The sequence below is a fragment of the Corylus avellana genome, chromosome 3 (genome assembly GCF_965113065.1).
Source record: "Corylus avellana chromosome 3, dhCorAvel1.hap1.2, whole genome shotgun sequence".
NCBI classification, from domain to species: domain Eukaryota; kingdom Viridiplantae; phylum Streptophyta; class Magnoliopsida; order Fagales; family Betulaceae; genus Corylus; species Corylus avellana.
The window spans coordinates 23,294,018-23,307,800 of NC_142492.1; the positions used below are offsets into that span (position 1 = coordinate 23,294,018).

Genomic DNA, 13,783 nt, shown 5'->3' on the forward strand with positions numbered 1-13,783 from the left:
GTAAAATGGTTTCCAGAAAATGATTTCCTTATTTTACGGTGTTTACTTAGACGTAAAATAGTGGTCAACGGAAAATATTTTCCTTTTGACCAAAAATTCTTCTTTAATTTTAGGAAAATGGTTTACGGTTTTGAAAACCGTAAACCATTTTCCGACTATGAGCATCTCATTTTTAAATTGATGAATCTTGCCAAGACCCGCCTAGAACCTTGTCGGGACTTGACCGGGTCCCACCCGGGACTTGACTAGGACCCACCCGGGACTTGACAGGGACTTGACCGAGAATCGCCCGGGACTTGACCAGGACTCGCCCGAGACTTGCCTGTGCCTGGGACCTAACCGGGACTTGCTCGGGCCCTAACCGGGACATGACCGGGACTCGCCCGGGACCTGCCCGAGACTTGACCGGGACCCGCTAGGGACTTGCCTGGGAACCGCCTGGGATGTAACCGGGATGCACCCGGGACCCGCCCAGGACCTGACTGGGACTTGCCCGGGACCCGCCCGGGACCTGCCCGAGACTTGACCGGGACCTGACCGGGACTCGCTCGAGACCTGACTGGGACTTGCCCGGGACCTAACCGGGACTTGACCGGAACCCGCCTGAGTCCTAATTGGAACTTGACCGGGACCTGCCCGAGACTTGACAGGGACCTGATCGAGACCCACCCGAGACTTGCCCGGGACCCCGGCAAGACCTGCCCGAGACTTGCCTGGGAATCGCCCGGGACGTAACCGGGATGCTCCCGGGACCTCCGGGACTTGATCTGGACCTGCCCGAAACTTGACCGGGACACGCCCGGGACCTGCCCGGGACTTGCCCGAGAACCGCCTGGGACGTAATCGGGACGCGCCCGGGACCTGACTGGGACTTGCCCGGGACTTGACCGAGACCCGCCCGGGACCTCGGAGGGACCTGCCCAGGACCCACTCGGGACTTGATCGGGACCCGCCCAAGACCTGACTGGGACCCGTCCGGGACCTGACCGAGACCCGCCCGAGACTTGCCCGGGACCCCGGCGGGACCTGCCCGGGACCTGACTGGGACTTGCCCGAGACCTAACGGGACTTGACCAGGACCCGCTTTGGACTTGACCGGGACTGAGCAAGTCCCAGTCAAGTCCTGGGCGGGTCCCGGGCAAGTCCTCGTCAGGTCTCGGGCGGGTCCCGAGCAAGTCTCGAGCGGGTCTCAGTTAGGTCCCGAGCAGGTGTCGGTCAAGTCTCAGGCAGGTCCCGGGCGGGTCCTGGTCAGGTCCCGAGTGGGTCCCGATCAAGTCCCGGGCGAGTCCCAGTTAGGTCTCGGGCGGGTCCCGGGTAGGTCCCAAGCGGGTCCCGGTCAAGGCGGGTCCCGGGCGCGTCCCGGTCAAGTCTCAGAAGGGTCCTAGTCAGGTCCCGGGCGGGTCCCGAGCGTGTCACTGTCAAGTCTCGGGCAGGTCCCGGGCGGGTCCGGTCAAGTCTCGTGCAAGTCCTAGTGGGGACCTTATTGGAAAAAATATATTTTTTTTAAAAAAAAAGATATTAAAAAATTATTTTCCGTGTGCAAGGTAAACGCCATAAAATGTTTTCGAAGGAAAATATTTTCAGGGAAAATGGATTTTTTAAAAATATTTTACGAAGGAAACCATTTTACGTCGAAGTAAACGGAGCCTGAGTGATAATTTAAGGGGGTAGGTGTACTTTATCCTAATCGATAAGAATATTTCTTGAATTAATATAGTGGATTTTAGTTTTAAAAAATGCTTTGAAAGTTGTTACAAATAAATATGAGTAACATGAACCGATGAGTCATAATTTATATTTTAATTTGATCCTTTAAAATTTCACACGGAGCAAAGAGTTTTGGTGGGATGATTTAACTCGGCCAAATCTTGTGCCACTGGGCCCAGTTAAACCGAGTAGCATCCCCGAGACATTGCCCACCAACTCAGCCTCTCAAACGCAAATAAATTCCTAAACGGCTCCGAGGACACACGCAAGCACGGGATCGATCAAACGAAAGTCCGCGAATGGATTTCTCAGAGCAAGACGTAGATGTGTTCGGAGAGGACCACGACGACGACAATCGAACCCACGATGTCCAACAAGATGGGGCACACTCATCGTCACCGTCGTCGTCCTCGTCGTCGTCATCCGCCGCCTCGTCATCAGCATCGTCGTCGTCGTCCGCGTCTTCGTCCAGTAGCGCCAGTGGGAGCGCAAGCAGTGGAGGAGAAGAAGAAGTGGAAGGGAATGGTGAAGAGGTGGAGAACAACAATGGGGGGCATCATGGGGGCGAAGAAGATAAAGATCTGTTTGGGTCTGATAACGAAGATTACTGTAAAACCCCTGTTATTAGTCCCTACACAATTCCTGGTAAACCTTTTTTTGATTCTTTTTCTTTGATGGGTTTCTTGAATGGGTCTTCAAACATACCATTTGGCCTCTTTATTTTTTTTTGGGTTCTTGCTGATTTATGTGCTTCTACAGGATTTATTGCGCTAGTTTGAGTAGCTTGTGGAATGCATTGATTTCAATTGCGTTCTGCTATTCGGGTTCTTGGTAAATATATGTTGACCGAAAGAGATGCCGGTTTTAGGTCCTGGTAGAGAGCTCTTCTGGAGGTAGTTGAAATGAACTATTTTCACTGGACAACATTTGAGATACTGTTAGTTTCTTATAAACCAAAAAAATATGACCCCTTGACTGCGTGATATCGAAGACCAATAGGTCCAGAAACATTTTTCACTGCTGTTCTGTCTTCCAAAGGAAAGGTCAATTACATATTGCAGATAAGAGCAGATGCAATAAAACCTACCCACCCAATATGCTCCCATTCAATGTTATAAATTGAATGTGAATTCCTTTTGGCATAACCTTTACAGAAGTAAAATTTTAGGATTAGAATGTAATCTAAAATAGTAATAGAATAACGTGTGAAGAAATGAGCATTTGAAGGCCTGGCGGAGCCAAGAATTCTACTTTGGGGGTCAGCAAGACGGGGGAGGAAGGACATTTGAGAGACAACTTGGAAGTTTGTAGAGAAGAGAGAAAGCAGAGGGGAGGAAGGGAGTTGAGGTTGGATGGAGGAAATTCACAAGTTCCTGTTTTTTTTTTTTAAAAAAAAAAAAGAAATATTTTTATTTAGGGAAACTTTTAGGAATTAGGTTTTTTGGTTTTCTTGAAGTTTAAATATTTTCTTCTCATTTTTTGAGGAGATAATTTTTAGATTTTAGAAAAAGAATCCAAATATGTTTTTTTTTTTCCCCTTTGATTGGATAGTGATTAAAGGAGTTTTTTTTTTTTTTTTTTTTTTTTTTTTTTTTATAAGAGTGGGGTCATAGGGGTTTTCTTACAATTTTTGAAGAGTCAAATGGTCTCTTTCAATTCTTTGGCTCCTTACATCCCCACGGGAGTTTTTGGATTGGGTAGTGACTAAAAACACATGTTTTTCTTTTTTCAGTTTTGAATATGCTAGTCTAAGTTCTGTAATGTATTTATGCAAATACTTGTATATGAATGAACGATGCGTCAGTACATTGAAGACATAAGGTGTTTTAAATCATTCGTCCATTACATGTTAAAGACCCTTGTGAATATTGTGAAGAGGCCTTATCCATAAACTGGAGGTAGGCTACAGTAAAATAGAAGTCAGTTTCAGATAAGTTTGAAGAACAATGTTTCTTTATATGCTTTCTGCAAAACACATGAGCTGTGTGAAAGTGTGAAACAACAAACAAAAGTTTATATCTTGGGAGGAATATAGCAATGTGATATGTGGCTGCATATTGACAATTTATTTGATCTTACTGAAGGCATGTGATATTGTTAATTTCGTGTTTTTCCCCTAAACAATGACTTCCCCCTTTTTCGTCTTAATGCATTTGTTTGGCAAGAAGCTGTTGCTTCTCTTTCTCACTCGAAATTTTTATAATTTATTTCTTTCATGCAAACTCATCCAAATACCTTGTGGCAGTATTGCCTACTATTCGCAATCCTAACAACCCGGGCAGAGGAAATTATGGTCGTGGCCGTCCTATGAATGGTAGAGGAGGAGCAGGCCTCCTTCCCCGACCTGGACCTTATCCTCAGAGACAGAACTTTGGTTATGGCCCGAAGTTTATGAATGGTCGTCGTGATGAACGCTTTGTTTCTGAACTAAAGCTTTCAAAGAGTGAAGAAACATTATCACGAAAACGTATTGCTCTGCAGGAGGTAAGAAAGCATTCTTCTTCAATTCAAGGAAAGATTATATTAGTGAATATTGAATGAAAAAGAATCATTAATATGACAGCTTTTCTTTTATTTGTTTATGTCCTTTTCTATTTCTTTCTTTTTGTAATTTCTAGAAGCATTTTTAAGCTTTGATATACCTATGGTGTAAAAGGTGATGTCCAGCCCAATAAGAATTTCCATCTCCCTGTAAAGGTTTGAGATAACCCCATATGTTAATTCATTGGCATACTGTATCTTCTTTTCTATAGCATTCATTAAGATGGTTTGAATGGAAAGGAAAACAAAATTAGGAAATTTGGGTGCTGAAAACAGTTGTAATTTGATGTTTTTGCGGTTTGATTTGTTATTATTTCTTTATGTTCTTGTTGCTGATGCTGATACTATCAAAAGATTAAAATAGAAAAAAGAAAAAAAAAATCCTGTTGCTGTGTCTATTGGATGTGGTATCTTGCCAATAATAGGCATTTTTTAATGCGACTATTAAGCAATTTTTCTATGTAGTTTGACATGCTGCTAGTAAACCATCACTGTAGACTTCATGGAGATTCGTTGTAATGTCTGTTTTGATTCTTATCCTTCACTAAATTTGCTATTTTAATCCAATAGCCAAGCGAACTTGCTTATTATAGTCGTGCAGAAGATGGAGAGGTCTACTTTGATGATCGCAGCTTGGTAAGCTTTCTTTAGCTGGACCTGTGTATAGTTTTGTTTTTATTAATATTCATTTTGTTGATATGTGTAAAATTCATGCTTATGGTTATCTCATTCACGTAACAATTTTTCTGTGTTATTAGAGGCTTTTTAAGCGTCTTATAAGTGAAGATATTGGAGCTGATCTGAATCAAGGTTTTGATACCTTTACCGAGAAAAGAGGTATGCTTGTTTCTAAAATATTGTAACTATTCATCAGCATAATGAGATTTCTTTTGGAACAATACTGAGTATTGAAATTTATTTTCAAATATGCATGTACTTTTGGGTTATGTGTATCAGGCTGATTTAAGCAGGCAACTCTGGGTTTTGTTTTTTTGTTTTGTTTTTCTCTCTAAACCAGATTTGGGCTCTCAGGGTTTTGGTGATCTTCTTGCTTGCATAAGAGACAAAAATATTCCACTTCAAAACATGCATTTTGTGGTATGAATGTATTGCAAGTCTAGCTTTCAAAAGTATATAATGTTTTTATTAATAGTAAAGGCTATTCTTTTTTATAATTTCCCTTTTTCTCTGTGGTGCTTTTGCAGACTTACCGTAACAACCTCAATAAGGTAATTGCTAATCCCTTTGAAGCAACTACTGATCTATGTTCGTTTGCTTTTTCATTGGTGACAGAGATATGGAAGACAGATTTGTGTGTGTGTGAGAGAGAGAGAGAGAGTTATGGATATGGAAGACAGATATAACCTACTTGGCTACTTAGAAGTGAAGGATGAGGCATCCTTGCAAAGGAAAAATAGAAAAAATAATTAAAAGTACAGATTGTTAGAAGTATGCTTTGATCCAATTACATAAGAATAATATTAGGATTTGTCTTTAGATTTTTGTCTACTAATCATTTTTACATTGTGGATTGGTAACATGGTTAGGTTGGTTGGCAGCATCTTATAGTGCTTCTGCTTTTCTCATTTTGTTGCAGATATTAGCTACTGCTTATATTCGACATGAGCCTTGGGAAATGGGTGTGCACAAGAGAAATGGGGTCATCTATCTTGATGTGCATAAGCTGCCAGAAAGGCCGAAAAGTGAGTTGGAACGTCGAAGGTATTGATACAGTGGATGTTAGTAACTTCGTATTAAATATTATAGAAAGTTGTTGTAGCAAGCAGACTTCATCTTTGATTCATTTTATAAACACAGGTTAGAGTTTGAGATAAAATGGGAGAAGTAAAGGCGTTTTGGGTGAAAAATGGATAACTTAACATTGGGAGGAAAATAATGTTTGGTGTATGAGGTGTACTATGAGAGTTATTCCATGATAGTTGCTTTATCCCAAATATACATGAACTGGGTACTAGGATTGTACTCCTTTGCTCTTATTAATGAATTGCCTTATCAAAAACAAAATCGCAGATATACATGAAACCAGAAAATGGGAAAAGAGAAGGGAAAATATCTTTGATAATTCAGTGCGGTTAGATGACCTCATATTACTAGTCTGTATATATGTTAGTTATTAACAATTATCAAAAAAAAAATTGTCGTACTCAATCTAGTTGGTCCAAAATCTCTAGACATGTTCAAGAGTGCTGTGTCATCATGTCCCTTTCTGCTTCTATCTTTTAATTGTTTTTTGTTGATTTAGATGTTATTGGGGATATTGTTTTGAGAGCCTTGCCACTGAAGATCCAAGAAGAGCTGACGGAGAAGGGATTCATCATGTTGATGCCAATGCAGAATATTGTTCTGTCATTAAAACAAAATTAGGGGCTCATCGTATTTTGATGGGTGCCGAAATGGATTGCTGTGATTCAACTGATGAAGGAAGGAGGTTCTATGTAGAGTTAAAAACAAGTCGTGAGGTTGACATATATTCATTTTATTCACTTTGGCGTGCATCTGTTTCTTTTCAATTATATCTTTTCAAAATCTTGATATTATCTTTGCAGATAAGTAGTAAAATGTCTCTCTTTTTCTGCAGTTGGATTATCATACTGAGGAAAGATATGAGAGAGAGAAACTGCTCAAGTTCTGGGTACATTTGCTTCCTAAGATGACTATGAATTAGCATAAATTTCCTTTTCATTTGATAAGTATGGACAACATATATCTGCAAAAAGTATGGGATCTTGTTTATCTTATGCCCGATCTTTAGATTTTTGTTGCCCCATTTTTTACCTTTATTATCCAATAAGTTGACTTTTTGAGAGGTTTGTTGTGTGATAGAATTTTATGTATGTGCATTGTCATTGGAATTTTTCTGTATTTAATGTAAAGATTTACCATGGTGGTTTTAATTGTTGCAGATTCAATCTTTCCTGGCAGGTGTTCCTTATGTTATTATTGGGTTCAGGTAATTTTCGTTGCTACATATTATTTTTTCTGCTTTCTTACTGGTTCCCTTTATTTGGCGCTGTAAAACACAAGAATAAGGGTATGGTGGATCCAAAAATGTTAGGTATGGATTGATTGGAGAAAGTAGAGGCATGGTAATTTGCTGAAATCTTGATATAACCCCATCAGCTTTTGGGTTTAGTGTAAAACATTGAACATCACAGCTTTCTTATGACAGTTTCTTTCTTATTACAGTGGGGTAATAATTTTTTGATGTATGCCCTTTGAATTCAAAGCTCTTAAGTATTTCGGCTTTTTTGCAGGGATGATGCCGGCCGACTTGTTCGAACGGAGAGGCTAAGAACCAAAGACATAACGGAACGGGTGAAAATGAAAAACTATTGGCAGGTAAACCTTGTTTGCTGCAAGATGCATATGCACACCAAACTTGCATCTTTGCTTCATTATAATCTTTTTCTATTTTTTAGCTGGGAATTATTGGAATATTTGATAATTATACTCAACACTCATAACAACGACAATGTCAAATTTGTGAACATGACAATTCCCGCTGGGTGATTTTAGGATCAGCAAATCATTGCATGTCTTTTTGAACAAATGTGTGTCTCTTACCTTTTTCTCCTGGTTTCAACACAATCGTTTGGCAGGGAGGAGTGTGCCTGGCATTTGCTGACGAGGTATTATGCTGGCTTTATGGAACAGTCAAAGAGAGTGAGTTGCTAACCCTTTTTTTCTGCTTTGGGGCTTACATGCGATGAACCATTTGATTGTTGAGAAAAAGATAGATTCGGATCTCCAACAATTTGCCAGCAACCAAGGATCCGGATTCCCAATAATTTGTTGTTAGGATTGTCAGTATTCTAGACAGTAAATGTTAGAGAGTTTCTATAGGACCCACTTGCTCGAACAAGTGGGTTAGTTGTCCGAGATCTGTTCAGGCAAGTGGGCGTGTAGAAGCTCTCTCACATTTACAATCCGAACAGCAAAATTGTTGGAGATTTCTATCCCAATTTTTTTATTCGGACAATTAATGCTTTTATGTTTGATTTTGTGGTTTCAGATGAAGACTACATTTTGCAGTTTGCTCAACCTTTCAATCGATTAGAGCTTCTACAAGCACAATCTTGCCCAGAAGAAATTACTAACCATGTCGAGCAATTGTAAACATTTTGTGGACTCCCCACAGTTCTGTATAGTACACATACAGACAGAAATCAGTTGAGGATAAATTATTAGCTTTAATTATATGCCTCTCTTTTTTTCTCTTAACTTTGAGAATCAAAAACATGCTCTTATAGTTTTCCCAAAAATGGCAGCCGAAAATCAGACCTGTTTTAAGGTCTTTTAAAAGTGTTGTCGGTTTTTGTATTTTGATACGGTGAAAAATGAGAAGTATTGTCTCGGAGGATTACATGGGAAAATTTGCATGGATAATTAAATGGGGAAAATATTGAGTTTTCAATTCGGCTAATTTAACATTTAAGTTTATTAATATTTTACATTTACGACTATTATACCTTTCTCAGTTTAAAAAAATAAAAAATAAAAAAGAAGAAAAAAAAAAACAGGAATAAAGTCTTGTGGTTGCCAATGAGAGTGGTACAATAGTCTTTTCGTATAATTTTTTTTGTTAATTATTGAGAAAAGAATGGGTTGAAGTCTTAAATTTAAATTTTTTTGTAAATTTTGGTATTATATTTGTTAAATTGAAAAGTTATATGCTATTTAGTATTGCTCAATCTACCTTTAGATCAATCTTAATATATATATATATATATATATATATATATGGAGGGCCTTGATACCAATGGAGGGCGTGAATTGAAAACTAATTGAAATTATTTTAATGATAAAAATAAAGCAGTAGAACCATCTATGTAGGTGGTAATTGCAAGTAAAATAAGCATGATACAAGAATTTTCAGAGAATAAAAGAGAAATGAAAAAGATTGATAATGAAAAGATATCAAAAGATCTGATTAACAATAGCACTTATAAATTCAAACGTAGTTTAGAAGTAGCGAAAGTACACAAGAGCATAACATATTACAAGTAGTAGACAGGGTAGTTGCAGAATGAGTTCAGTGTTTAGGTTAAAAGCTTCTGTCCTACAATGAGAAGGATTTGTCATTTTTATAAACAAAATCCAATTGGTAAATAAAAATTACATTGAGAAAGTTAATAGTAAAAGTAAAGAACTATAGTGTCGACAGACAAATGAGAAACTATAGCAGAACTGTGGTGTCGGCAGACAAATGAAAAATTGTAGCAATAATGATTGAATTGTGCCATAATGATAGGCAAATGCCTTCATGAATAGAAATGGTACCCTAGTAGGCAATGTAACTGTACCTATGTAAAAGGCAAGTGATTGGTACCATTGCAAGTGAACGGTGCTACTGTGAAGGGCAAATGATTATAAATCTTCAATTTTGGGGTAATAGTTATCGGGGCTATCATCAGGGAAACCAGAATTTCCGTACCATTCTCTCATGGGATTAAAAGTAGCATCAGAAGATGCATTAGAATTTTCTTCTTCATCTTCATCGAAATTATCATTGAGAGATTCCAGAAGTGCTTTTAAAATGTCTTTTTTCTTTTTTCTTCTTAGAAGATTTTTTCTTAGAAGAACTGGAAGAATTAGCGGAAGTAACAGTATCTGCCTCTTTGGGAGGGGAAAGGAAAGTACTAGGAGTTATCAATTTGGCAGGATTGCCAATGGTTAATTGATTGGGAATTGGAGGGGCTTGGATTTTTGGCAAATGGGCTAGATTTTTGACATTTTCAATGATATTATCAACTCGTGGGTAGTTATCCCACCATTTAACAGACCAATGTCGTTCTAGCTTGTCATCAAGAATGGCATATTGCCATTTTATGTTCCAAGGAATTTTGAACTTTTTGACAAAATGCAGAATGTGGGGAAATTTGACCCCATGTTCATCAATATTGTAAAGATTTTTGAATGATTTGAAAGTCTCAACGAGTTTTAGTGGGAGGATATCAGGAACAAGACCAAATTTCATTCACCATCTGGAGAACCAAAGAGTGAGGATGCCTTCAAATTTTTTATCAAAGTTTATGAACCAAGAGTGGTCAAACTTGGGATTTTGATAGAGCATGAATTTGGACCATCCATCAATGTAATCATAATAGCAGAACAAGATGGAGAAATCTTCCAATTTTCTTGGGTTCGAAGGATGTTCCCCCCAAACTTGTTCAAGAATGATTCTATCAAAATAGACACTGTGATAAGGTAGTTTTTTGGGTTCAATTTTACTGTAAATGGGTTTGAAATGAACAGACTTTGTCTAGAGCAGGATATTAGTGCAGTAAGAAAGAGTTTTCAGAGGATGCTCAGGGATCCAATGAAACTGAGGAGGAAAGTAAGAAGCGGCAATTTGAGTAGGAGATTTAATGTGAGAACGATTTATCTCAATATGAAATAAATGTTCGGAATGAGGAAGAACGACATAAGCTGATGTTTTATCGTATTTGATTAAAGGAATAGTGAATTTTTTAGAAGAAATGACAAAATGGTCATAATCTTAAACGAGAGCACTGGAGTAGTTAGCTGGTGATCCGGGGCTAAAAGCCGAGAAACGGTTAGCGAGAGCAACAGATGAATTAGTAATGGGAGCAGTAATGGCAGACTCTGGTTTTGAGACCAAAGCCTTGGAGTCAATCTTCCCCTTATCCTTTTTGCTTGCCATGCTAGCATTGCAAAAATTCACGTGTGAAAAAATATGGAATAGAGTTATTGAAACCTTTAATATATTCAATATCAAAATCAAAAACGCTAAAATGCTTGCCATCTGGAAAAAATTTGTTTTGATGCAATGTTTTCAACATCTTTTTTCATAATGTATTTAGCAAATTTACAATCAATGCATAACAAAAACTTTTGATTTAACAAATCAGATTGAAATTTAGTAATGCATAAAACAACAGAAAGAATTTCTTTCTTAATAGTACTATAATTAGCTTGCGTATTGTTCTAGGATCCGGAATGGAATCGAACAATTTGTTCGGGAGATCCTGGAGAAACAACTTGTTTCAGAATGCCTCTGAAGCCAATTTCAGAAGCATCAGTTTCAACAATTTTGAAAGCATTATCAGAAGGAATACCTAAGTAGGGTAGGGTCTTAACATGAGTTTTAATCTTTTTAACGAGTGAAGTGTGAATGCTAGTCCAAGGAGGAGGAGGATTTTGTAAACGGTCAAACAAAGGCTTGCAATGTTTTCTCGGGTCTTTGTAGAAATTTGTAATGTAATTTAAAGAACCTAAGAATCTCTGGAGCTGGGTTTTATCAATGATAACATCATGAAATTTATCGGCAAACTGAATAGCTCTATCAATGGGTCTAATTTGACCTTCAGAAATGTCAAAACCAAGGAATCTAATTTTGGTTTGAAAAAACTTGATCTTTTAGCAGAGACAAAAAATCCATTGTGTTTGACTATTTTTAAAAATGAATTCAAATGTTTCCAATGTTCATCAATAGATTTTGAATAAATCAAAACATCATCAATGTAAACGATGGTAAAATGACTAAAGGGATTGAAAATATCGTTCATAATGTTTTGGAATTCACTAGGAACATTCTTCAGACCAAAAGGCATGACATTCCACTCATAATGCCCAAAAGGAGTAGTAAAAGCAGTCTTATACCTATCCTTATCCCAAACCCTAAATTCATATCGAACTTAGAAAAGACTAGAGCCCCACTAATGCGACTAACTAAGTCATTCCTAGTAGGGATGGGGTACCTGATCCATTCTAGCACATCATTGAGCGGTTTGTAATTAATTACTAGTCTAGGGGTTCCCCTTTCGACTTCAACATTTTTCATAACATAAAAAGCGGCATAAAACCAAGGAGACTTGCTCTTGCGAATGATACTTTTAACAAGTAAATCGGCAATTTCCTTTTGGCAAAAATATAAAGTTTCAGCATTCATTTGAATGGGCCTAACTTTAGAGGGAATTTTATTTTTAGAAAAATCGTTAATATATGGTAAAGAAACAATGTGTTTTTTCTAGGCCAAAAGGCAGTAGGAAGTTCAGAGCAAACGAGATCGATGATCAAAGTATTGAAAGTCGTAATCTTAGATTGCAGTAATTTATCAGAAAGTTGTTCAGCAATCTTTTTGTATTTAACTTCTTGTTTCAAAAAGTTTAAATGCTTAGTTTTAGCAGAGATAATATTCAAATGACTAACATCAATTTCAAATTTGGAAGCAAAATGGAATCTTACTTCAACACCCATTTTAATGGTTGAAACACCAGTTTCATTAAGAGTGAAAGGATAAAGCATGGCAATGAAGGGAAGGCCAAGAATAACTTTATTAGACATATTTTTAACAAGGACAGCAGGAGTATCAAAACAAACATTGTTCTGACAAACATGAACATTATTCAATTCATACTTAATTTGTAAACGGCTTCCATTGGCAGAATTTAATTTTTCAGTGGAATTTTCAAAATATTTACTAGTTACTAACCCTTCTTGAATACAATTCAAATCAGCACCAGAATCAATCAAAGCAATGACATCAAGAGTATAATCAGGAGCAGCAATGATATTAACTTTAGAATACCATTTAGGTGGAACAACCTTGTCAATAAGACTGACAATCTTGACTTTATCGAAAATCACTTTATTGCTGAATTCTGCTTCATCAGAGTGCTCAAATTGTTTATCATCATCAGAATTGTTATCGTGAAAACAATCTTGAAGTTTTAGTATTAAAAGTTGTTGTTTTAAATCGTTACTATCCGTTTTAACAGTGTACAAGTCATTTTTTAAATCAACAATTTCTTTCTTGATATTACTAATCTCATGCTGCAAATTTGAGATAGTAATCACTTTGGATTTTTGTTTAGAAAATCGTTCCAAAGTTTCATCAAGAGAGAATTTTGCATTGATAGGTTTATTAGCATATTTAATCATCGTATTCCTAAGTTTTTTAAGGTAGTCTTCTTTTAATTTAGGATTTTCAATTTTTGAAATTAAAGTGATTAGCAAATTTTCTTAATCTTCAGTTTTTGTGAAAATAATGCAAGTTTTGACATTTTTGCAGCAAGAATCATTACAACTAATTTTGAAATCATTGTCAGATAATTCACTAGCAAAATGGTAATCGGAGTCACCTGAAGTTGTTAAAAATTCACTGTCTGATGAATCATAAGAATTAACGGATTGCAGAATTCTAAAAAGATTTTCTTTTTCATTGTCATCAATTTTTAAAGCATTAATTTATTTTTTCAATTTTTTGGGCGGTTCTGGACATTTGTCAGCAAAATGTCCTGATTTTCCGCAATTAAAATATTTTCCTTTGGAAAAATATTTATCGAATTTGGAAGTATTCTTTTTGGGTTTTTTAGCAGAAATTTTTTTAACGGGTTTATTAAATCTTCTTTTCTTGTAACTATTGTAATATGAAGCAGGTCTTTTCTTGAAAACCTTATCGGGTTTCTTTCTATATCTCCGAGAGGGAGCCATAGGAGGTAACCCAAATTATTCGTAGAAATTACCCATTTCATATTTAGCTTTTTTAGTA

The 13,783-nt window shown here is 37.3% G+C and overlaps 1 protein-coding gene across 1 annotated transcript; it reads left to right on the plus strand.

Annotated features, from left to right (window-relative positions):
• Positions 1-1,899: 1,899 nt before the first annotated feature.
• LOC132176321 (glycine-rich protein) lies at positions 1,900-8,483 on the plus strand. The gene is made up of 13 exons (XM_059588493.2): positions 1,900-2,352; positions 3,953-4,191; positions 4,819-4,884; positions 5,007-5,085; positions 5,267-5,346; positions 5,454-5,477; positions 5,846-5,970; positions 6,512-6,728; positions 6,848-6,901; positions 7,173-7,219; positions 7,524-7,608; positions 7,869-7,932; positions 8,282-8,483. The coding sequence occupies exons 1-13, from the start codon at positions 2,007-2,009 to the stop codon at positions 8,383-8,385; spliced, it is 1,530 nt and encodes a 509-aa protein (XP_059444476.2). The 5' UTR covers positions 1,900-2,006; the 3' UTR covers positions 8,386-8,483.
• The last annotated feature ends 5,300 nt before the right edge of the window (positions 8,484-13,783 follow it).